This window comes from Oncorhynchus keta, chromosome 32 (genome assembly GCF_023373465.1).
Source record: "Oncorhynchus keta strain PuntledgeMale-10-30-2019 chromosome 32, Oket_V2, whole genome shotgun sequence".
Lineage (NCBI taxonomy): Eukaryota > Metazoa > Chordata > Actinopteri > Salmoniformes > Salmonidae > Oncorhynchus > Oncorhynchus keta.
This window is the reverse complement of record NC_068452.1, coordinates 12,995,205-13,019,250: the sequence shown is the minus strand read 5'-3', so window position 1 is coordinate 13,019,250 and position 24,046 is coordinate 12,995,205. Positions and strand designations below refer to the sequence as shown.

The 24,046-nt window shown below is 42.7% G+C and overlaps 3 protein-coding genes and 1 pseudogene across 5 annotated transcripts in view; 1 reads left to right on the top strand and 3 right to left on the bottom strand.

Moving 5' to 3' along the window:
* The window catches only part of LOC118365129 (zinc finger protein 501-like), a 309,516-nt gene that overhangs the window by 55,998 nt on the left and 229,472 nt on the right, over window positions 1–24,046 (bottom strand). The gene's annotated exons all lie outside the window — the stretch shown is intronic.
* LOC118365096 (zinc finger protein 501-like) overlaps window positions 1–24,046 on the bottom strand; it is a 117,788-nt gene that overhangs the window by 9,572 nt on the left and 84,170 nt on the right. The window lies entirely within an intron of this gene.
* The window catches only part of LOC118365138 (zinc finger protein ZFP2-like), an 81,975-nt pseudogene that overhangs the window by 20,379 nt on the left and 37,550 nt on the right, over window positions 1–24,046 (bottom strand).
* Window positions 83–11,946, top strand: LOC118365112 (zinc finger and SCAN domain-containing protein 12-like). Of its 3 annotated transcripts, XR_008088213.1 has the most exons (3): window positions 87–862; window positions 7,030–8,939; window positions 10,674–11,946. XR_008088213.1 is itself a non-coding variant. In XM_052490242.1 (2 exons), the coding sequence occupies exons 1-2, from the start codon at window positions 559–561 to the stop codon at window positions 2,486–2,488; spliced, it is 597 nt and encodes a 198-aa protein (XP_052346202.1). In that variant the 5' UTR covers window positions 83–558; the 3' UTR covers window positions 2,489–2,783. The 3 variants fall into 3 exon arrangements, 2 of the variants coding, with proteins under 2 accessions (XP_052346202.1, XP_052346203.1); XM_052490242.1 differs by lacking the exons at window positions 7,030–8,939; window positions 10,674–11,946 and adding an exon at window positions 2,196–2,783 and having other exon boundaries at window positions 83–862; XM_052490243.1 differs by lacking the exon at window positions 7,030–8,939 and having other exon boundaries at window positions 84–862.

Genomic DNA, 24,046 nt, shown 5'->3' with positions numbered 1-24,046 from the left:
ATTGTTACACCATGTAGGAACAGTTTAAACCTACAGTAGCTAGCTACTTATTTAGATTTAGTATGACTGAATGAAACTGCCTTAAATGTGCTGTAGTAAACATTTTTTATTCGCACTAATCAATCAACACAATCCTGTCTTTGTATGTCGCAATTTAATTGTATTATTTAATTAAATCAATTTAAAATGTAAAATCATCTTTGTCTGAAAATAAAATATGATCCTCAACTGCGTTTCCCCTCCAGACAGCAGACGGCGATGTGCGTCTTTCAGGCGATGCTGCCAGAGTGACGTATAATCTAGTGGACGGTTCTTCAGAAACTGCTCGTCAATCACCTCGGTAGCTTGCTAGCCAACATAGCCGAACGATTAAAGCTGTTACGCTTTCGGTGTATATTAGCTATTGTGTTTCAGACACACTTCTGTCGTATCTACTTGTTAACCTATTTAATTTAATATTACGTTATTTTGTATTAGTCAGCTATAGTAGTTGGCTGGTTAAGTTAGCACTAGCCTAGTCGCTAATGATAGCTAGCTAGCTAGCTAATATCCCCGACCATGAGCTCCATTAACTACTCCCCTCTTGTTAAAGAAGAGGTCTGCTGGACGGAGAAAGAAGCTCATGTGAAAGAGGAGGAGGAAGAAGAGGATGTCACAGTAAAAAAAGAGGGTGAGGCTGTTACAATGAAAGAAGAAGAGAAAGATGTTTCAGTGAAAGAAGAGGAAGATGCGTTCAGAGTGAAAGAGGAGGATGTTACAGTAAAAGAAGAGGAGGCAGAGAAAGAGGAGGATGCAGTTTTTGAAGTGAAGGAGGAGAAAGAGACAATATTGACAGAGGAGTCGGGAGATCTGATTACCACCCGTAAGTACTGTCTTAAAAACGGGCTCTAACTCTCAAAGTTTTTGAACGAATGTGTGGTTTTAAAGCAGCATGCTACTGAAATTCTATACTTGAAAATGTTGTTCTCTACTATAGGAATTTGTTATAATATAATGTTAAAGCTACAATTTAAAATAGGTGATAAAGCCCTGAATGCTGATTGGCTGACAGCTGTGGTATGTCAGGCCGTATACCATGGGTATGACAAAACATGTATTTTTACCCTTCTAATTACACTGGTAACCAGTTTATAATTGCAATAAGCCACCTCGGGTTTGTGATATATGGCCAATATACCACGGCTAAAGGCTGTATCCAGGCACTTTGCGTTGTGCATAAGAACAGTCTTTAACCATGCTATATTGGCCATGTACTACACTTTCTCGGGCCTTATTGCTTAACTGTGACATGTGTAGAGAGTCCCCCCCACCCACCACAAAATCACAAGTTAACTGTCTCACAGAGTGGCAAACAAGTTATAAATGAAACGTTTGACGTGTGTCTATTGTAGACCTTGCATGGCGTGTGTATACCCACAAAAAACAGATTTCTAAATAATGTTGGAGAAATACAGAAAATAAGAAGCATTATTGACTTGAAATGGACAAGTGTTTTGGGGAGACTGAACATATTAGCAAAAGGACCAGCGCTTTGGGGAGACTGAACATATTAGCAAACGTTTGTTAGTCCACAAAAAACATGGGCAAAATAGCCATTTCAAGGAAAGGCTGAACTAAAGAGTGATCATTTAGAAAAGATAGTAATTATAACTTTAGAGATGAAGTGGGCCACCAACAAAACATTATTAACATTGGATCAAATGCAGCCTATAACATTGACTGAAATAGTAATATATGTTATTATACACCTCTGCTCAGCCTGTAAACATGACATTATCTATTATTATAGAGCTCTGCTCAGCCTATAAACATGACATTATCTATTATTATAGAGCTCTGCTCAGCCTATAAACATGACAATATATATTATTATAGAGCTCTGCTCAGCCAATAAACATGATATTATCTATTATTATAGAGCTCTGCTCAGCCTAAAAACATGACATTATCTATTATTACAGAGCTCTGTTCAGTCAATAAACATGATATTCCCTGAGAAATTAGATTTGGAGCTCTACATCATTTGTTTTTAAATCTCACCATCACCAAGTTTATTATTAATGATGTAATGTTGTGAAGACTGACCTTGGGTTATTGAGGGATCTAGTCTGGATTAAACCTCATAGGAAGACAGTTTTATCATGTGGAGATTTCATTCAGGTCTCTCTTTAGACAAATTACTCTGTCTTTGGCAGGAGAGAGACCAAACTCTCACTCTGATAGCAGAAAGAGTCCTTCAGAGGAACCAGACACAGAAATGCCCAAACCAGCGAGACAACACCACTGCTCCTACTGTGGAAATAGTTTTACCCGATTACTACATCTGAAAGCACATGAGAGAATACATACAGGAGAAAAGCCCTTCCACTGTTCCCAGTGTGAAAAGAGTTTTAGGTGGTTAACGAGTCTGAAAAAGCATGAGGGGACACACACAAGAAAAGCCAATGCTCCCTGTGTGGAAAGTGTTTTGCCAAGTAAATGCGCCTGACTAGGCATGACAGGACACACTCAGGAGGGGATAAGACCTACCACTGCTCCCAGTGTGGAAAGAGATTTAACCGGTTAAGGCATCTGAATAAGCATGAAAGAATACATACACAGAAGGAGAAGACATACCACTGCTCTCAGTGTGGAAAGACATTTTCCCAGTCAGAGGACCTGACATCACATGTGAGAATAGAGAGACTGTGTTCTGACTGGGAATTTGTGTTTTTGTTTGTCACAGTAAATCATATTGTTTAAATGAATTCAGACATGAAAATCTGACCAAAACAACAGGCCTGTCTGTTTCTGTTGTTTATTCATCTTGATCGTGTCTAAAATCAAATTAAATATTTTAAAATGTGTATTTCATTTTTCATTATGAACTTTGATTGATTGTATACAAGTATAAACCCTCTGATGTAATTCATAATATGATTTGGATATTGCTAAATGTAAATTATTATAAAAGGAAGGAAGTAGCCGTGGCTTGTAGCTGTTTCTGTAGTGTGAGGCAGCTTGATGTACAAGTACTTCCCCTGGACAGGACTCTAGTCTATTAAGTTATTATATAGATTAATTGAATTTTGCTACTCTTCACTCCAACTTTGAATTTGATTTGATATATGATTTGGATATTGCTAAATTACTTTGTTTGGATACAGCTGCAGCCAAATATATTGGCACCCTTACACTTAGAAATAATTCCCTATTTCTTCTCAAGTCAGTTGAAATTGATGGTGGTCTAGTACCACTACTTTACTATGATGGTCTCCACCTTGTTATTGTACTAGTACCACAACTATACTATGATGGTCTCCATACCTTGTTATTGTACTAGCTCCACTACTAAACTATGATGGTCTCCACATCTTATTGTACTAGCTCCACTACTAAACTATGATGGTCTCCACCTTGTTATTGTACTAGTACCACTACTAAACTATGATGGTCTCCACCTTGTTATTGTACTAGTACCACTACTAAACTATGATGGTCTCCACACCTTGTTATTGTACTAGCTCCACTACTAAACTATGATGGTCTCCACCTTGTTATTGTACTAGCTCCACTACTATACTATGATGGTCTCCACCTTGTTATTGTACTAGCTCCACTACTAGTACCACTACTATACTATGGTCTCCACACCTTGTTATTGTACTAGCTACACTACTAATACCACTACTATACTATGATGGTCTCCACACCTGGTTATAAAATCTATTTTTACAAAGCCCTTTTTACATCAGCTGATGTCACAAAGTGATTTATAGAATCTCAGCCTAAAATCCCAAACAGCAATGCAGATGTAGAAGCATGGTGGCTCCCCAATTAAGGTTCAACCAGCTGCCTGTAGTTGAGAGGTAGTTCTGTAGTTGTATACAGTCAGACTGGAAGGGTTCATGCAGATTGTTGGTAGAGAGGTAGTTCTGTAGTTGTATACAGTCAGCCTGGAAGGGTTCATGCAGATTGTTGGTAGAGGGGTAGTTCTGTAGTTGTATACAGCCAGACTGGAAGGGTTCATGCAGATTGTTGGTAGAGAGGTAGTTCTGTAGTATCTAGCCAGACGAGAAGGGTTCATGTTGGTTTGATGGAGGCAGTTTTAAGGGAATTAGGCACAGTGCCTGAATTAAGAAAGTGATTTATGATTGTATGAGTCCTGTGGGAACAGGGTCCAAGGGGCAGGTAGTTGACCTCATATTATGGACAATTTCAGAGACAGATGTTGGGGTTGTCAATGAGAATGTGGTGAAACTGTAGCTGGGAGGCTCAGTGTGAAGCAGGGGGGCAGGTCTGAATCAAGGGGTAGATTGTACAGTGAAGTAAATGCTCTTTATTTTGGATTTTAGGATTTGAAAAATGCATGAAAAATAGTACTTTATTCAATGGAGTGGGTAAAGAAGGAGTTAGCGAGTGGTTGAACTCATTTCTTTACTACAGAAAATATAATTCTGGGGTTCCAATCACCATTTGCAATGAGATTGGTAAAGTATAACTTGTGTGCAGTGTTCAGTGCCTCTTTGTTTGCAGTCTGTTGATATACCAGGGCCTAACTGTATCAGTTAACTGGAGAATAGCTCAAGGAAAACAAAGCTTTCTCCCAGCAGCTTTCATAGAACGTAGATCACTGTTAAACTATGCTGCAGAGCGTTTGTTTGACTGAAGGAATATGACATTGCCTTAAATGCAGCGTTAGATGTAAAGTTTAAATTCTCATTCATTACAAATCTTCACTAATCAATAAACACATGCTTTCATTTCGACATATCAATATAATATTATTATTTAATGACACATTTTAAAAATAGCCTTTTTTTTGTCAGGAAATAAAATAAACATTTACTTACACTGCGTTACCCAATCCAGTCAGCTGATAACAATGCTGCCAGTGGGATGTATAATCTAGTGGACAGGACCCTTCAACAACAACAACAGCGAGTCAGTCACTTCAGTAGCTTGCTAGGCGACATGGCCTAAACGTTCAAGCTTTTTAGACTGTTTCAGTGCATATTTGCTCATGTGTTTTAAACATACTTCTGTTTTACAGTTAGTTGCCCCATTTATTTTCATATTTACGTTGTTAGTCAGGCGGATGTCTAAAATTTGCCTAGCACTAGGCTAGTCACTAATGATATCCAGCTAGCTAACATCCCCGAACACGAGCTCCCTAAACTACTCTCCTCCTGATAAAGAAGAGGAGGTCTGCTGGACGAAGAAAGATGTTCTGGGGCTGAACATTGTTGTGAAAGAGGAGAAGGAAGAAGAGGATGTCACAGTAAAAAAAACAAGAAGTAGAGGGTGATGCTGTTACAGTGAAAGAAGAATAGAAAGACGTTTCAGTGAAAGAAGAAGAGGAAGAAGGGAAAGAGGAGGATGCAATTCTTGAAGTGAAATAGGAAGGAGAGGAGGAGACAGAAGGTCAGATTAACACCAGTAAATACTAATATTTAATAACGGGGGCACAAACGCTGCAGTTGTTGAACTGATGAATACAAACGTGGTTTTAAAGCAGCTGTGGTTTTTGTTTTGCATACATTTTAAAATGAAAAATCGGAGTCTGGTGTAATTTCGTTACTCTGGAATTGCCCTGCTCCTAACTTCTCAACAAATATATAAACGCAACCATTTCAAAGATTTTACTGACTTACAGTTCATAGAAGTCAATTTAAATAAATTCATTAGGCCCGAATCTATGGATTTCACGACTGGGCAGGTGTGCTGCCATAGGCCACCCACTGGGGTGCAAGGCCCAGCCAATCAGAATGAGTTATCCACACAAACAGGCTTTCGAATCAAATCTAATCAAATGTTATTTGTCACATACACATGGTTAGCAGATGTTAATGCGAGTGTAGCGAAATGCTTGTGCTTCTAGTTCCGACAATGCAGTAATAACCAATGAGTAATCTAGCTAACTATTCCAAAACTACTACCTTATACACATAAGTGTAAAGGGATAAAGAATATGTACATAAAGATATATGAATGAGTGATGGTACAGAGCGGCATAGGCAAGATGCAGTAGATGGTATCGAGTACAGTATATACATATGAGATGAGTATGTAAACAAAGTGGCATAGTTTAAAGTGGCTAGTGATACATGTATTAATTACATAAAGATGCAGTAGATGATATAGAGTACAGTATATACGTATACATATGAGATGAATAATGTAGGGTATGTAAACATTATATAAGTAGCATTGTTTAAAGTGGCTAGTGATATATTTTACATCAATTCCCATTATTAAAGTGGCTGGAGTTGAGTCAGTGTGTTGGCAGCAGCCACTCAATGTTAGTGGTGGCTGTTTAACAGTCTGATGGCCTTGAGATAGAAGCTGTTTTTCAGTCTCTCGGTTCCAGCTTTGATGCACCTGTACTGACCTCGCCTTCTGGATGATAGCGGGGTGAACAGGCAGTGGCTCGGGTGGTTGTTGTCCTTGATGATCTTTATTACAGACAGAAATACTCCTCAGCACCCCCTCCTCAGATGATCCCGCATGAATCATGGGACCAACACTTTCCGTGTTGCGTTTATTTTTTTGTTCAGTATATACACTTAGGAACACATGTCAGCGTAGAGCCCTGAACTATAATAATAAATCATCAGTTTATCTGGCAGGACAGTGTGGTGTGTAGTGATGTGTTGTGATATGGAGGCACTTTGGTGATTCTTGATGTTCACTTGTACAACTATTCATCATTACTATTGTATTTAAATTAATTATTTTAACACATTGGTTAGAAGACTCTTGTCACAAAAATGTGATTACAAGGAACAATTTACCACATTACTTCATGCTTACGTTTCTTGTTTTACAAACATTTCCACGCTGCTCATTCATTTCTTGTTGTTGTGATTATTGGTGTAGTCAGTCATTGCAAAAAAATATTTGGTAGAAAATCAGCGGCGTGTATTTTCTTTCATCTGCCTGCTACACTGGCTGGTGGACCAACAAGACAACAGGACCAACAGGACTTAGAAAACATTTGTCAAAGTTTGTAAAAACATTCACTACATTGACTATCTGACTTTCACACAGGACAGAGATGTGACCATCGTGGATCCTCTGGGGAGTCTCAACAACATCATGATGCTGAAGAGGCAGAGAAGAGTCTCTCCAGATCAGAACACCTCAAAAAACACCAGCAGAGACACACAGGAAAGAAACCACACTGCTGCTCTGACTGTGGGAAACGATTCAAATCTTCATCAGAACTTAAAAATCACCAGCGAGTACACACAGGGGAGAAGCCTTATAGCTGTAATCAATGTGGGAAGAGTTTTACTCATTCAAGTAATCTGAAAACACACCAGAGAACACACACAAGAGATAAGCCTTACAGCTGTGAACAGTGTGGCAAGAGTTTTACTCAGGCAAGCAACCTGGTATCACACCAGAGAACACACACAGGAGAGCAGCCATACAGCTGTGATCAGTGTGGCAAGAGTTTTACTCAGTCAAGCAACCTGGTATCACATCAGAGAATACACACAGGAGAGCAGCCATATAGCTGTGAGCAATGTGGGAAAAACTTTTCTCGGGGAGAACGCCTTAAAGAGCACCAGAGAACACACACAGGGGAGAAGCCTTATATCTGTGACCAGTGTGGCAAGAGTTTTACTCAGTCACGTAACCTGCTATCACACCAGAGAACACACACAGGAGAGCAGCCATATAGCTGTGAGCAATGTGGCAAGAGTTTTACTCAGTCAAGCAACCTGGTATCACACCAGAGAACACACACAGGAGAGCAGCCATATAGCTGTGAGCAATGTGGGAAAAGCTTTTCTCGGATAGAACACCTTAAAGGACACCAGAGAACACACACAGGGGAGAAACCTTATAGCTGTAATCAGTGTGGGAAGAGTTTTACTCAGTCAAACAGCCTGAATAGACACCAGAGAACACACACATGATAGAAATCGTATAGCTGTAATCAGTGTGGGAAGAGTTTTATCACCAGAGAGCACACACAGGAGACACTGATCTGCTCTGACTTTGAAGAGCTTTGCGTCCCTAAGAAACCTGACACAACACTAGAGAACACACACAGGAGAGAAGCCTTATAGCTGTGATCAGTGTGACAAGAGATACTCTCATTCAAGTGGTCTGATTCAACATCAGAAAATACATGCAGGAGATCCACAGGGTGTAGAATGACCAACACCAGACCTATATACATCAAATCACATTTTATTTGTCACATACACTTGCTTAGCAGATGTTATTGTGGGTGTAGCAAAATGCTTGTGTTTCTAGCTCCAACAGTCTAGTAATATCTAACAAGTAATATTTAACAATACACACAATATAAAGGAATGGAATTAAGAATATATAAATCTTTGGCCGAGCGATGCCAGAGCAGCATAGACTAAGATACAGTAGAATAGAATAGAATACAGTACATACAGTGGGGCAAAAAAGTATTTAGTCAGCCATCAATTGTGCAAGTTCTCCCACTTAAAAAGATGTGTATTTGCAAATTATGGTGGAAAAGAAGTATTTGGTCAATTACAAAAGTTTCTCAATACTTTTTAATTCAATATTTACGTTGTAAGTCAACTAGCTGGCTAATGCTAACTAGCCATTATCCCCGAACATGAGTTCACCAAGCTACTCTCCTCCTGATAAAGAAGAGGTGGTCTGCTGGACGGAGAAATAAGCTCTTGTGAAAGAGGAGGCGGAAGAGGAGGCTGTTACAATACACAAACAAGTAGAGGGTGAGGGTGTTACTGTGAAAGAAGAAGAGAAAGACGCGTTCAGAGTGAAAGAGGAGGAGGATGTTACTGTGAAAGAAGAGGAGGAAGATGCAGTTTTTGGAGTGGAGGATGAAGTGAAAGAAGATGAAGACATTTTTGGAATGAAGGATGAAGAGGTGGAGATTACGGTCACATCAGAGGAGGACGAAGAAGAGAAGACTGGAGATCTGATTAACACCAGTAAATACAGTGAGTACTATCTTATAAAACAGGGACATTGATCTGATTAACACCAGTTTATACAGTGAGTACTATCTTAAAAAACAGGGGAACACAAACTCTTCAGTTGTTGAACTAATGTGTGATTTTACATTCTACACTTGAATATGTTTTTGTACTGTAGGAATTGTTCATGGCGTCCTCCAGTGATTTTTTAAAGTACTTTTCATGTCGAAAAGTGATATAGAAATACAGTAAAGTATAAACACTCTAAAGGGAAACAAATAAATGTTTTGAGCAAAATAGTTTTTTTTTTAGACAATTACAAACTGGAAGGAGTGAATGATGTCATATATAGTAAGGCTTTCAAGGAGTTGGCTTGATGGGATGTCGTGATGTCATCCAATAGGCGACTGATCCTAATGTGAATATTCATTGTTCTTTTAAAAATCCTTCCTGTTCTGTCAAGTTGGTTGTTGCAAGATCATTGCAAGAAAGCCATTTTGAAGTCTTGCCATTGACTTTCAAGACGATTTAAGTCCAAACTGTAACTAGGCCACACAGGAACATTCAATGTCATCTTGGTAAGCTCCTCCAGTGTAGATTTGGCCTTGTGGTTTAGGTTATTGTCCTGTTAGGACAGTTTTTCATATTCAGATCTCTGAAATGCACTCTACCTACATAACATTTAGTGTCTCCTTATATTACGCTGAGAAAACAGTTTTCATGGGCACAGAAATCCTAAATAATTTCAGAGTTAGCTAAATCCAATGGTTCTAACCGAGAGTCACCTTAACTTTATTGACAACACCCCAATGGATGCTGTCATTAATGCAGTTCTTCAATAATTACACATACTACTTAATACTGTAGCTGTTTAGTTGCAGTCACATGTTCAACTATCATCAGCTGATCCAGGAAATCATTTTCTGAATGCGAGTCAAATGACAAACATCACGACATGGGTATATTTGTTGTTAGGTGAAGTTATGGGTCCTACAGTAGGTCTATGTTGTTGTTATGAGCCAATTTGTAAACAATTAGTGAACAAACCCTTATTGTCAGGCTGATGGCAAAGCTAGGCAAAGAGCATTTTACTGGTTGAAGTGTTTTTTTTCGTATAAAAAAGTTATGCGTATTGCACTCATAAGCAACCTGTAAATGGAAGATATTTTTGCTGTCAGCCTATGAGAACTCCCCTGAGTTTACCCCACGATGGTGAACTAGTGAATAGACACAGAGCTTAATGTGAGTTTCCTTGAGTAGCACTCCTGATCTTGCGCTATAATATTCAGAATACATTGTGGAAAACTAAGATCTTTGCTCACCATTTTGGCTCCAGGCAGATATACTACATCCATAACTAGTGTTTTCCTCATTGGCAGGGAGGAGTTTCTACAACCAGATATACTACATCCATAATTAGTGGTTTCCTCATTAGCATGGAGGAGATTCTGCAACCAAATTGTGTGTGCATCGCCCTCCTGCCGCAATTTTAGCAAACACAGAAAGGGGCCTATATTGGAGACCAAAAGTCATAAGGCACACTGCTTAGAGTTTCAACAACACAAATAACTTATTTCTAGCCTACAATCATCGATTTTACTACTGTGAAAACAAGACAATTGTCATATAATTTAATAGACATCAATTATTGTACAACTTCATGACAATGCTCTGGGCATCAACATTTATCTCAAATAAACAGTGGATTTCTGCTGTTGTGGGCCTTTAACCATCTGTCTGATATTTTCGTTAACACAGGAGAGAGATGTGAATATCGTGGATCCTCTGGGGAGCCTCAACAACTTCATGATGCTGACGAGGCAGAGAAGAGTCTCTCCAGATCAGGACACCTCAAGAAACACCAGCAGAGACCCACAGGATAGAAACCACACTGCTGCTCTGACTGTGGGAAACGTTGCAAAACTTCATCAGAACTTAAAAATCACCAGCGAGTACACACAGGAGAGAAATCTTATAGTTGTGATCAATGTGGGAAGATTTTTACTTAGTCAGGCAGGCTCCCTGAAATCACACCAGAGAACACACACAGGAGTGAAATCTCATAGCTGTGATCAATGTGGGAAGAGTTTTACTACATCTAGCCATCTGACGAGACACCAGCGAGTACACACAGGAGAGAAATCTTATAGCTGTAGTCAGTGTGGGAAGAGTTTTACTCAGCTAAACATCCTGAAAGAACACCAGAGAACACACACAGGAGAGAAATCTCATGGCTGTGATCAATGTGGGAAGAGATACTCTGGTAAAAGATCTCTGATCAAACATCAGAAAAAACATACATGAAGGAGTTGAATTTGAAAAATCATATCAATTAAATAATGTCACAATGTAGAATGTTTTAACATTATAGTAGGAGTATTTTAATGATGTCGCAATGTAGAACCCTAAATGTTTGTCCTCTGTTCTATTGGTTTCAACATGATATGGATATTAGCCTCAGGGGGAAAATCCAGGCTCTGAATTGAAAGAGTACTATTTATGTTATTTAACAAAAAGTGACAAACAAAAAAAATAGTTGTTACACTTACCACGTTGGTGAACCACTTGAATCAAAATGCAATGATGTACACATTATTCCCAGATTCCGTGTGGTTTTTGAGCTGTTAGTTTTAACAGGACGTGCAACCTCATTTCCCTTCTGTCACACAAATGATTTTAGCATGATATCGATGAGTTATGACAAATAAGTGTTGTGTTCCTTTGTTCAACGTCCCCTACATTTAAATGTATCACGCCCAAATGCAGCTGACTGTCTTCTGCAGGTTGTCCTCTAACCAGTGAGGTGAAAGATATCTCCCATTTCCATGTGTTTTGTTTAGTTGTGTTAGTTTCAACAGCACGTACAACCTGATTTCCCCCCCCTAATCAGTATCAGTGATTTATTGCTACTTGTCAAAACAACAGTGTTTTTGGTGCTTGTGCAGTTTATAAGGTGCTTGTTTAAAAAAATACAAGTAATATGATTATTGTGGCAGATGTTTGTGTATACAGTATGGCCCATTTTAAGTTTACATTTAGTAATCATAATTATTTATGTAACCAACTGACAATTTTGGGTACAATTATATTGACATTGTTGCTCTGCTTTTAGAATATCAGGGTTCATTCTCAGATGTGCCAACCCAAATGTACTAAAGCATGACATTAGGGACTGTGCCCAGATCCAACAAAATGCCTATCGAGTGAACCCTGAAAGATTTTCTCGAGGGTTGGCAAGTCAAATAGTTTTGCGTTTAGCCATTGCATTGCCATGTATCACAATTTATTTTGGCTTATTGGAGAATTCAGGAGAATTCTATAGTCCTGTTCATTTACCAATTCAATTAAGTTACCCTTAGTCTGTTACATCAGGATTTGTAAGATACTGATAGAAAAGGAAACAGACAGAGGCCCAGTCTACCAAAGTTAAATGTTTATTCATGGGAACGTTCTGGCGTGTACAGTACAGGACCTTCAATTTATGGTAACACACATACTTCCACACCAACCATCAAACCCGCCCGCCAATAGAGCCGAGGGAATTACGTGAGAATAGTAATATATGCCATTTATCAGACACTTTTATCCAAAGCGACTTACAGTCATGTGTGCATACATTCTACGTATGGGTGGTCCCGGGGATCGAACCCACTACCCTGGCGTTACAAGCGCCATGCTCTACCAACTGAGCTACAGAAGGACCAATAGTGTCTTCCTACCCTCCCCTAAGGTAGGGAGAGACCTGGGACTGGGAAGTTCTCAGTGTCCCAGCCAAGCTCTCCCCGGATCTGGCTCAGACAGATAGTCTGTTCTCAAAACACTAGACACATTGTTCCCAAAAGTTGATTCGGACTAAAATATATATATAATCATCGAATGAGTCTAACACTTACACACACGTGTTATAATAATCTAATGATTGAAATTAATTTCATACAATCATATGGTATCAGACCTATGGTTTCAGGACTGTAACATTCTAATCATTTATTAAAACACATTTCCTTATCAGTTTTGTTTGGTCTCTTCCAAGGGGAGGAGAGTTCTAGAAGCTTGTGGGGAAAACATTTTTCTTTAGAAAGAAAAAGGAGAAAAGATAGGATTGTATATTGTTATTTAGAAATGTGTGTTTTCTTGTTTTTAAATTGTTGACAGCCAGTAGACATGTTAATATTGTAGAAGGTGAAGCATTGTAGTAGATTATAATGTGAAATGGAGGTTGTTTTTTGTTGGTTGTGAGCGAACTTGTCCAACAAAAATATAGGATATATTTGTTGTCTTAAAAGGGGAAGGTTTTACAGGCTTTGGTTTTCCATTTATGTTTTGAGGTTGGACTTTAGCACGTCTAGCTCGTTAGCACACACGTCTAGCTCGTTAGAACACACGTCTAGCTCGTAGGACGCACTGATTGGTGTCACCTCGTTTGTATATGTGTTACACCTGTGCTGGCTTGTCCATCTTGTTAGTGGGAAGGTGTTTCACCTGAGCTGGTCCAGGTTTTATTTAAGAGTGTCTGGCCCAGTGCTCCAGTTGTTTTGATAGATGTGGAGAGTCAACACCTTCAGTTGCTCCACCGTTTTGGATTTTCTTTTTTGATTTGATTCCTGTAAAAAAGTTTGAGGTGGTGGGACGGGTGCGCCAATCGCCCGTGAGGAGATGGCGCAAAGTACATCTGGACCGTCGGTTCCGGGGATTGGACTGGCCAACACGGTGCGCTTTTCTTGGCGGGGAAAAGAGATGGAGCCTTGGGGGAGAGAAACCTTCGGGAGGAACATCCTAATGGGGCACCTAAAATTGAAGGTTAGAGATGTTCTCTGCCTTCAGGGGAACCCAATGGAGAAGGGGTTTGATGTAACCCTATATTTGGAAGAAAAACACAATGAGATTATGAAGACGGTGACGGAAAGGAAAGAAGGTCCCCTGTGTCTTTACACGGTGACCAGCCTGGCAAGAAACAACTTCAGGGTGGTCACCGTAACCATGTACAATCCGCACGTGAAGGACGAAGAAGTGAGGGCCTTTCTGGGGAGGTACATGGACAATGTCTCTTCAGCGAGGTACCTCAGGGACTCCCTGGGTTTCTGGAATGGGAAGAGAGGCTTCCAGGCGTTACTCAGGGAGTCCCCGAAGAGTGTGGATGGCTACCTCCATCCTCCGGCGATGTTCTCCCTGGGGGCTGACAGGGGAACACTCTACTATGCACGTCAGCCCCCGTTCTGCAGGCGTTGTATGGCCTATGGCCATATCCTGGCCACGTGCAGCGCCAAGAGGTGTCGGTTTTGTGGGTCGGAAGAGCACGAGGCCAGGGAGTGTGACGAGCCCAAGGCTTGCCACGGGTGTGGCTCAAGAGCACACCTGTGGCGTGATTGCCCGTCTCGTCACAGGTCATACGCGTCTGCAGCTGGGGGAGGAGCGGGGGATGGGGGGAGGAAAGAGAGGACGCATGCGGATTGTACGGATGGCACAGGGGAAAGGACGGAGAAGGACGAAGAAGGGAAGAAGGAAGAGGCGAAAAGAAAGAGGAGTGAAGATGGAAAGAAGGAAAAAGAAGGAGAGAAGAAAAAGAAGGCGGAAGAACAGGAAGGAGCGGAGAAGAGGGAGAGTGGGACAGTGGTGCGAGAAGGAGTGGAAGAGGGAGTGGTGACAGTGACGGGGACGGAGGGAGGTGTGGAGATGGGAGGGGAGGGGGTGGGAGGGGAGATGGGGGAAAGGAGTGGGGGACAGCCTGCCAGGCTTCCTCGAGGTTGAAATTAGGGATTTGGTGGAGGATTTAGCGGGGATGGGACGTTGTGTCTCCCCGCTACCTCCTTCACCAAAGAAGAAAGGGATGAAGAGGGGGAGCTTGGCAGGTTGTGAGAGGGAGGGGGGTGTGGAGGGGGGGGCTAAGAGAGTGGCGGGGGGGGTAATTTGTCCTCCCGGTTTGCCTCAGCCCCTTGCATTTTAGTGGATGACTCCAGTGAGGGGTCGGTGGGCTGTTTGCTAGAGGGATCCCAACTCCTGTTTGAGGAGATGGGGTCCCCTACATGCAGCCCCGAGGCAAACAGGGAGGGGGGATGGTGGGTGGGGAGGGAGGACCAACACACTGTCTGGGTCATGGGTTGGGATGGAGGACGGGGGGGCGTCAGGAGATGAGAGGACGTCCCCGCCGGTGGAGATGGACCAGGGGAGCATCGGGTGAGTCTCCTGTTTTTTTTTTGGTTTTTGGGGTTTTATTTGTTGTTAATAATTAAATGAATAGTTTGGTTTCTTTTTTTAGTCTAAATGTTAGGGGGTTAAGGAATAATGTTAAAAGGAGGGCGGTTTTTTGTTATTTAGAGGGTGTGGGGTTTGATTTCTGTTTTTTACAGGAGGTTCACCTGAGGGATGGTGGGGATGTGTGTAGATTTAAGAGGGAGTGGGATAAGGGGGAATCTTTTTGGGGCATAGGAGGGGTGCACTCAACAGGAGTAGGGATTTTGTGTGGGCATAGAGAGGTTAAAATAGAGAACACTTTTGTAATAATGCAGGGTAGAGTTTTGGGGATAGATGTTAAGTTTAGAGAAGCTAGATATAGGTTAATTGGGGTGTATGGGCCACAGGTGGCGGCAGACAGGAGGGAGATGGTGGACTGTCTGGCGCCCCTGTGTGTTACAAACAGGCACTTGGTGATAGGAGGAGACTTTAATATAGATTTAGGGGTAGGCGGTGATAGCAGTGCAGGTGCCATCTCTGGGCTAATGGCTTGCCATGGTCTGGTTGATGGTGGCCTGCACACTACTCCGGCAATGGTCGGTCCTACATGGCGCAACTCCAGGGGGGTTGCGCGGAGGCTCGACTACATTTTTGTATCCAGGTCTTTGGGTCAGTTGTCTGGGCGGCTGTTGCCTGTTTTCTTCACGGATCACGATGGGGTGTTCCTGCAGGTGGGGTTGCCAGTCTGCCTCTTCGGTAGGGGGTACTGGAAGTTAGATCGGGATATACTGGAGGAGCAGGCTTTCGTTGACGCATTTTTTTGTTTCTTTCGGAGGCTTGACGGCCTCCGGTCCATGTGCGAGGGGGTGTTAGAGTGGTGGGATTTAGTTAAGGGGAGGATAAGGGCTTTTATAATAGGATATTGTAGAAGGAAAAAAAGGGAGGAAAGGAGGGAGGTGGATCGTATCCAAAGGTTAATTGAACTCGAGTACGAGGCAGGCAACCTCGGCGGGTCGATTGACTGGGAGAGATTCGCAGCCCTAAAGGCGCAGCTCAGGGAGCTGCAGGAGCAGAAAGCTCGAGCTTTCCTGGAGCGTGCGCATAGTGGCTTTCTAGAACATAATGAGACTTGTTCCGCTATGTTCTTTAAGTCGGTTAGGGCCAGGCAGAGTAGGAAGGTAATGCATGGAGTTAGGGAAGAAAATGGTAGTATAGTAAGTAAACCAGAGGAAATGGTCAGGGTGACAACTGATAATTTCCAAGGTTTATTTAAGGAAAGGGAAATAGATGTAGAGCAGGGAAACGTGTTTTTAGAACACTTGTCCCGGCGGTTGCCAGAGGACATTAGAGACGTGATGGAGGCCCAGATCTCACTAGAAGAGGTTGAGAGCGCTCTTAGGAGGATGGGAAAAGGGAAGGTGCCTGGGATGGATGGGCTGCCGGCTGAGTTTTACCTCAAGTTTTGGGGTATACTTGGACCAGTGGTTCTCAAAGTCTTGAAGGCCATCCTTGAGACGGGGTCCCGGGGATCAATGGCTGTTGGTGTGCTGTCACTTCTTTATAAGAAGGGGGAAGCAACTGACCTTGGCAACTGGCGGCCATTGACCATGCTGTGCGTAGATTACAAGATTCTTGCAAAGGTTTTAGCAGACCGGTTGCGCACAGCCCTTCCCTACGTCGTCCACGAGGATCAGACGTGCGGGGTAGAGGGCCGCTCTATAAGATGGAACCTACAGTTGATCAGGGATTCCATCGCTTGGGTTGAAGATAGAGGGCTGCCTTTAATGGTAGCAGCGCTAGATCAGGCGAAAGCTTTTGATCGCGTGAATAGATCTTTTCTATTCAGGGTGTTAGGTAGATTAGGATTTGGGGAGAAGTTTATAGGATGGATCCGTACTTTATATGTCGGAGCGGGGTGTCGAGTTAGTGTAAATAGTCACTTAGGTGACGTTTTTGACCTCTCGTCTGGGGTCAGGCAGGGATGCCCACTCTCGCCTCTCCTCTTCGTTCTGTACATGGAGCCTCTGGGGCTGCCATTAGGGCAGACACAGGGGTGGAAGGCTTGTTGATCCCTGGAAGTGGTGGGCTGCGTGTTAAGATGACGCAGTACGCCGACGACACTTCCTTGCTGTTGTGCAAGGACTCGTGCCTGACAAGGTCCCTTGCCATCTTTGGGGATTTCACCCGAGCGTCGGGAGCAGTTCTGAACCATGCAAAGTCTTCCGTCAAGTTTTTCGGAAGATGGCGCGGTAGAACGGATGTGCCTGGGGGGTTATCTCTCTGTGAAGGGGCCCTGAGGATTCTCGGGGTTCATTTTGAGACCTCCGGCTCAGCGACGCTAAACTGGAACATGCGTATCGCAGTGGTACAGAGGAAGCTAGCAATGTGGAAGGCTAGGTATTTGTCTTTTATGGGCAAAGTCCTGGTCCTAAAGGTGGATGTGTTGCCGTCTCTTTTGTATTTGGCGTACATCTACCCATTGCCGGCTTGTCTGAGGAGGCCTCTAGTGAGGCTTGTGTTTCAGTTTATGTGGAGTGGCAGGTGCGAGTGGGTCGCCAGGGCACGCATGGTCTGTCCCATCGGGGAGGGAGGTAGGGGGGTACCACATTTCCCCCTCAAGCTGGACTCAATTTTTGTTTCTTTCTTGTTAGCGGAGCTTGCTCAGCCAGTGATACACCCGTCCGGTTACCTCCTGCGGGTGTTCTTCTCGTATCAGGCGAGAAGCGTAATGGTGTGGTCTAACGCGGGTCCTCGGGCGGAACAGCTGCCGTGGCACTTTGGTCATGCGGCCAAGTGGCTGCGTGCGCACCCCGAGGTTGAAGTTGCCCGAGTAGGTTTAGACCACAGGCACCTGTACGAGGAGGTCAGGCAGGCGGAGAGTCCTGCGCCCGTAGCGGGCATCTCGTCAGTGGTCTGGGAGGGTGTGCAGGCGCCGGGCCTGGACAACGGGCTCAAGGACCTGAATTGGTTGAGCCTTCATAAGCGTTTGCCGGTGCTTTCCATCTTGTACCGGTATAGTTTGGTGCAATCCCCCACCTGTCCAAGATCCTCTTGTGGCAGGGAGGAGACTGTGCGCCATGCCTTCTGGGACTGTGCCTTTGCCGGACTAGTCTGGGCTAGGGCACGGGTGATGCTAGGTGTGGTTAGGAGTGATTTTGTTTCGACATGGGCTAGGCTAGAGAGAGGCGTAGGGAGAGCAAAGGGAACGGATAGGGACAGGTTTCTGCTCTGGCTTCTCATGAGTCTCTTTAAAAAGGGACTGTGGGAAGCCAGGAAGAATTTAGTCAAGACAGGGAGAGATTGGGGGGTGGAAGGGATAGTGAGAAGGGTGGAAGGTGATTTGAGGGGGAGGATGAAGAGGGAGGAGAGGAAGTGGGGGAAGCATGCGGCACGGGAGAGGTGGAAAGGGGGTTTAGGGCTGGGAGTGTTAGAGTGAGTTTGGTAAGGGGATAGATTAGGGAAGGGGAGATAGGGAAAGGGTTAGGTATTGGTTAGGTATGACGGGGAGGGACGATGCTCCCCTGAGGTTTGTTTTTGTTTGATATTTTTGTAAATAGAATTAATTAAGAATGAATGAGAGATATGATTTTGTAAAGTGTGAATGGTATTGATTGTAAATAAATTATTTTAACCACCTTTAGTTACGCCTCCTTTTTGGTTTGCATCCTGTCTTTAAGTTTGTGTGTTTTTCTTTTGTTTGCCTCTTCTTGGGCAGATTTAGTGGGTCTCATGGTGGGTGTCTTTTAGGTCCCAGTTGTTGTTACTAGTCAACTTTCAGTGGACACTGTGAGAGCAAGTGTTACTAGTCAACTTTCAGTGGACACTGTGAGAGCAAGATTATGTTATAATACTTGTAGAAAAGGCCCATGGAGTTGGTGGCATAATCCTTTAATTCATTGCCATTTACTCAGCTGGGCCAGGGGCGCTTTAATTAGGTCAGGTGGAAATGTCCGACAGATCTCAACTCTATAAAAGGAGGAAATGGCCATCGTCTGATCTCGCTGCTTTCTCTTCCCTAACTCCATCTGATCCAGAAGTTCTGTGCGTCCATGAGTAAGTCGACCGACTTTTACCTTTTATCTGAATCGGCTTGGAGCGCGGCTTGGAGCGCGGCTTGGAGCGCGGCTTGGAGCGCGGCTTGGAGCGCGGCTTGGAGCGCGGCTTCAAACATTGTGTAATGTGAATTGTCAATGATCACGGCCCTACGGCTCCTCATAGGCCAATTATGCAATCGATATAGTTTGTGTGTATTGAAATTAATTATATGGACACATGAAGACAATTGAAAGAGTGAAATGAGAAACGTCATTGTTTGCTAACTGATTGTATTGAATTCACTGTTTGTATTTCATGATTTATGATAAATAGTTACGAGCCTAAATGACTCGCGGATGATTACTATTGACTTCTTAATGAACTGGACTGTTGAATTCCCTAAATTATGTTAATAATGAATGATATGATTTGATCTTTGATTATGAATTTGATTGGATACATGTTATTTGTTTCCTTTGTGATGCAACACAGACTACTCAGTAAATATACCACTTTATGGTTAAAGGAATTCCTGCCTCAGTATCATACATTCCTCTGTCACCTGACACGTGATCACCATTTCACCTTCACTGTCAGTCATCCTACCTGTCCAGCTACCCACACAGATTCCACTAATCTTTCAATACTTTTATTGCATTAAATGGTTGTTTTATGCAACAGTACAGCGGGTTCTTATAACTATTGTGTCTGTTCTACTGAGAATGGGCCTCTGGGAGAAAACACTGACAGGAGATTTACAGTGTCTTTTGGGTGATGAAACTTAGACTGCATTCCAGAGCATGAGTTAAGAGATGAACCCAGGGCCAGACCCTGGTCTCTACACAATGTTAGTGGTGGCTGTTTTAACAGTCTGACCAGGTACTGTGTTACAACTGCTCTCTCCTCCTCAATGTCATGAACTGGACCAGGTATTGTGTTACAGCTGCTCTCTCGTCCTCAATGTCATGAACTATACCATGTACTGTTTTACAGCTGCGCTTCTTAATGTCATGAACTAGACCAGGTACTGTGTTACAGCTGCTCTCTCCTCCTCAATGTCATGAACTAGACCAGGTACTGTTTTACAGCTGCTCTTTTCTCAATGCCATGAGCTAGACCAGGTTGTTACAACTGCTCTCTCCTCAATGCCATGAACTAGACCAGGTATTGTGTTACAGCTGCTCTCTCCTCCTCAATGCTATGAACTAGGTCCAAAGCCCTCTCCTCCACGGTTTCCCAACCTAAAAACACACTGAGATGAGGTCAAAAGAGGTGACGTCTAATAGAGGTGGTTTGGTTTACCAAATGAGTAACTTTGGCTGAAGACTTGTTTGGTTCCCAAGCACTTTAATTTGGCGTCCATGTTTCATGGAAAGAGACAGCAAAGTTAAGCCCAGTGTGTACCAGGTGGACATTGGGTTTGATTCAGACCCTGCCAGTGTACCAGGTGGACATTGGGTTTGTTTCAGACCCTGCCAGCATGGCCAGAAATTTCTTCCAAAGTCAGTAACTTATAACTACTGAACCACCTTTCATGCATGACTAAAAACACCTAAGTATTAGATTTACTGCCATGGTCTAGTATGTCACTGCCTCAGACACCATTCACAATGCTGGCTGAAGTACAAGTAAAACATGACATTATTTCCTAAACATTCACAATGCTGGCTGAGGTACAAGTAAAATATGAAATATTATTATTTAATATTAATATTAAAAATCCCCAATCCTTAAAAAAAAGCTCAGTAGGCTTTTCTATTGTTGAGGAAAGCGTTGTGAGTAAAAGAACTGCTTGAGATATAGTGGAAGGGAAGCTGCTCACTGATTGGCTGTAGTGAAAAGAGTCCCTCCAAAATCTATCACTATTCCAACTGACATGTCAAATTCTCCCCAAAATCTACTGGTCCTTCTGTAGCTCAGTTGGTAGAGCATGGCGCTTGTAACGCCAGGGTAGTGGTTTCAATTCCCGGGACCACCCATACGTAGAATGTATGCACACATGACTGTAAGTCGCTTTGGATAAAAGCGTCTGCTAAATTGCATATATTACCACTAATAGGGCAAGCCTCCACAGACCCTGTCTTGTATTGACAAACAGAACAAATAATTTAACATTCAAATATGCCATTTTAAATAGTTCAATTCAGCTGGGCCTTTTTTAACACAGACAGTTGTTCCAGCTGTAGATGTTATGCCTTTGTACAGATCTAGGATCAGTTCTCCTCCACAATGCATATGCAGCACCGGTCAATTGTTTGTACACACCTACAAATTCAATGTTTCTTTATTTTAACTATTGTCTACATTGTAGAATAATAGTGAAAACAACACAACTATAAAATAACTCATATGGAATCATGTAGTAACCAAAAAAGTGTTAAACAAATAAATTTTAGATTTTAAATTCTTCAAAGTAGCCACCCTTTGCCTTGATGACAGCTTTGCATACTCTTTGCATTCTCTCAACCAGTTTCACCTGGAATGCTTTTCCAACCGTCTTGAAGGAGTTCCCACATATGCTGAGCACCTGTTGGCTGCTTTTCCTTCACTTTGCGGTCCAATTCATCCCAAACCATCTCATAGGCAGTTGCCTTGTCTTCACAGTTAACTCTTTTGAACTTGTCTTCTGCAGCAGAGGTAACTCTGGGTCTTCCTTTCCTGTGGCAATCCTCATGCTTCAGCTTCAGCATAGCGATTGATTGTTTTTGTGACTGCACTTGAAGAATCTTTCAAATTTCTTGAACGTTTCCGCATTGACTGACCTTCATGTGTTAAAGTAATGATGGACTGTCATTTCCTTTTGCTTATTTGAGCTGTTCTTGCCATAATATAGACTTGGTCTTTCAGCAAATATGGCTATCTTCTGTATACCACCCCTACCTTGTCACAACTGATTGGCTCAAATGCATTAAGAAAGAAAGAAATTCCGCAAATTGAGGCACACCTGTAAATTGACATGCATTCCAGGTGACTACCTCGTAGATAGATAGATGATAGGAGAGAAGTCCCCCCCAAAAAAGGTCAAAATAAAACAATAAAAAGTACATTTGAATGACACTAAGAGGCAGTGTTAAGAAAGAGTCATAGCACAGCTACTTCAGTGTAACCAGGAAGTAATTACCACTAGTAAACCAGTAGGCGGCACAGTAACTCACTGCTCTCTGACATCTTGTACATGATGTCATCTTTGCCAAGTCCCATAAGAATCTCATTCTCTGTTGCCATCAAAAGGAAAGCTTCAAGGTTCTCTTGAGTGAGGGAGGTTCTTATGCGGTTCTTCACGAATTTCATGGTGGAGACTGTCCTCTCACAAGCCACCTGAATGATGGATAGGGTGAGGAGGAACTTGTAGCCCAAATCAATGATCTGATACGCATCCGTGAGCAGATTGTGCTGAGACAGGAGAAGATAGCAGCATATCGGGCAGTTTTTACATGTGGAACAACTTCTGCTCACCAACTCCACCCTTTCATCAGGATCCTCAAAGCCTTCACCTGATTCATCACTGGAGTCGGTAGCCCTGATGTTGTACTCCTTCAATGCTGACTGTTTCAGTCTTTCCTACTGTTGTGTAAGGCTGATCAGTTCAGCCTGCAATGCATCGACAGGGGTGTGTTCATCAAATAACAGTAAACATTTGCTGAGCTCCTTCGTGGCTGTCTTTGGAAGGCCCCTTTCTCTGATCTCGGGAAATGGATTGGGATTCATGCAGGAGACATCTACACACAGCACTGCATTTGCTGCATAACGGCGGTGAATACATTCAACAGTGTCCAGTACCACATTGTGGATCTTGATTTTGTAGCCCATGTCTGCATTAGCAATGGGTTCGTCTTCTCCAAACTCAACTGGTTTTCTATTCTTTTTTTTCTGTTCTCTTCTCTGGGAGAGCAGTCTGAGCTTCTGCATCACAGCCCTGTTGCTCCTCCAGAATGCAATTGGCCCACGCAACAAAGTCGTCTGCTGCCCTCTTCACACCCTCAAAGTCTCCGGCATCCTTTCTCAGGTTATCCTACGTTCCCGTCACCAAGTGCTGTGCTGTTACGATATCCATGCCACTTGTTAACAAGTATTTAGAGAGAGGGGGACTTCTGCTCAAACAATCCTGAGAAAAACCTCAGCTGTAAGTATGGTTTCATATTTTAGGAGAGCATTCTTGTACTCTTGGTCAGATGGCAGGTTTTATGATCACATCCTTTTCAATTCTTTCCATAGTGATGACCACATCCATGTAAAGGGCACGGTCAGGCTTTGCAAAGCTTCCAAATACTTTCCTCAACGCCTCGTCTTTGGCCCACTAGCGTGTTTCACCAATTACATCAAGCCGTCCGTGTCTCCTGTCCTCACTGGTTTCCCCCCATAGATTAATGCGCTTGTAGGAATCTCGAACGAACACTGCAATGTCATTCAGTAGTGAGAAAAGGGATTCACTTGCCACAACAACCCAGTGGTGTCAGTAAAGACAAGGTTGGGGACATGTGAGTAACACCTTATGTGTACATGGTTAGGAGACTCCTGTGAGCGACGCAGAGAAGCCCCTGTATTGTCCCTGCATATTAGCTGCTCTGTTTGTTGCATTACCAACACACTGTTTGATATCTATGTCCATCTTCTCAATGGTCTGTTTCACAAGGTCCACAAAGTACTGTCTAGTCGATGACTCAGTCAATGACCGCAATGAGTCACTCGTGGACAACATCAGTGACATATCGCAGAACTACTGCACACTGGTCTTTGGATGTTAAATCCTGTGTTGTGTCCATTTGTATTGAGAACATCCCTGTCTTTCTCACTTCAACAGCAATTGTCTGCTGAATCAACATTCTGATGACGTCAATTACAAAAACAACAGTAGTTACTAAAACATAACTTGCTAATGTATGATGTAAAAGGTGGAATTTATGATGTAATGTCAACTTTATACA

Excerpts from the sequence above, each read along its gene's own strand:
- LOC118365112 (XM_052490242.1), top strand. The coding sequence starts at position 559 with ATGAGCTCCATTAACTACTCCCCTCTTGTTAAAGAAGAGGTCTGCTGG. Across the intron at positions 863-2,195 it reads GGGAGATCTGATTACCACCC|GAGAGAGACCAAACTCTCAC; the intron begins GTAAGTACTGTC and ends TGTCTTTGGCAG.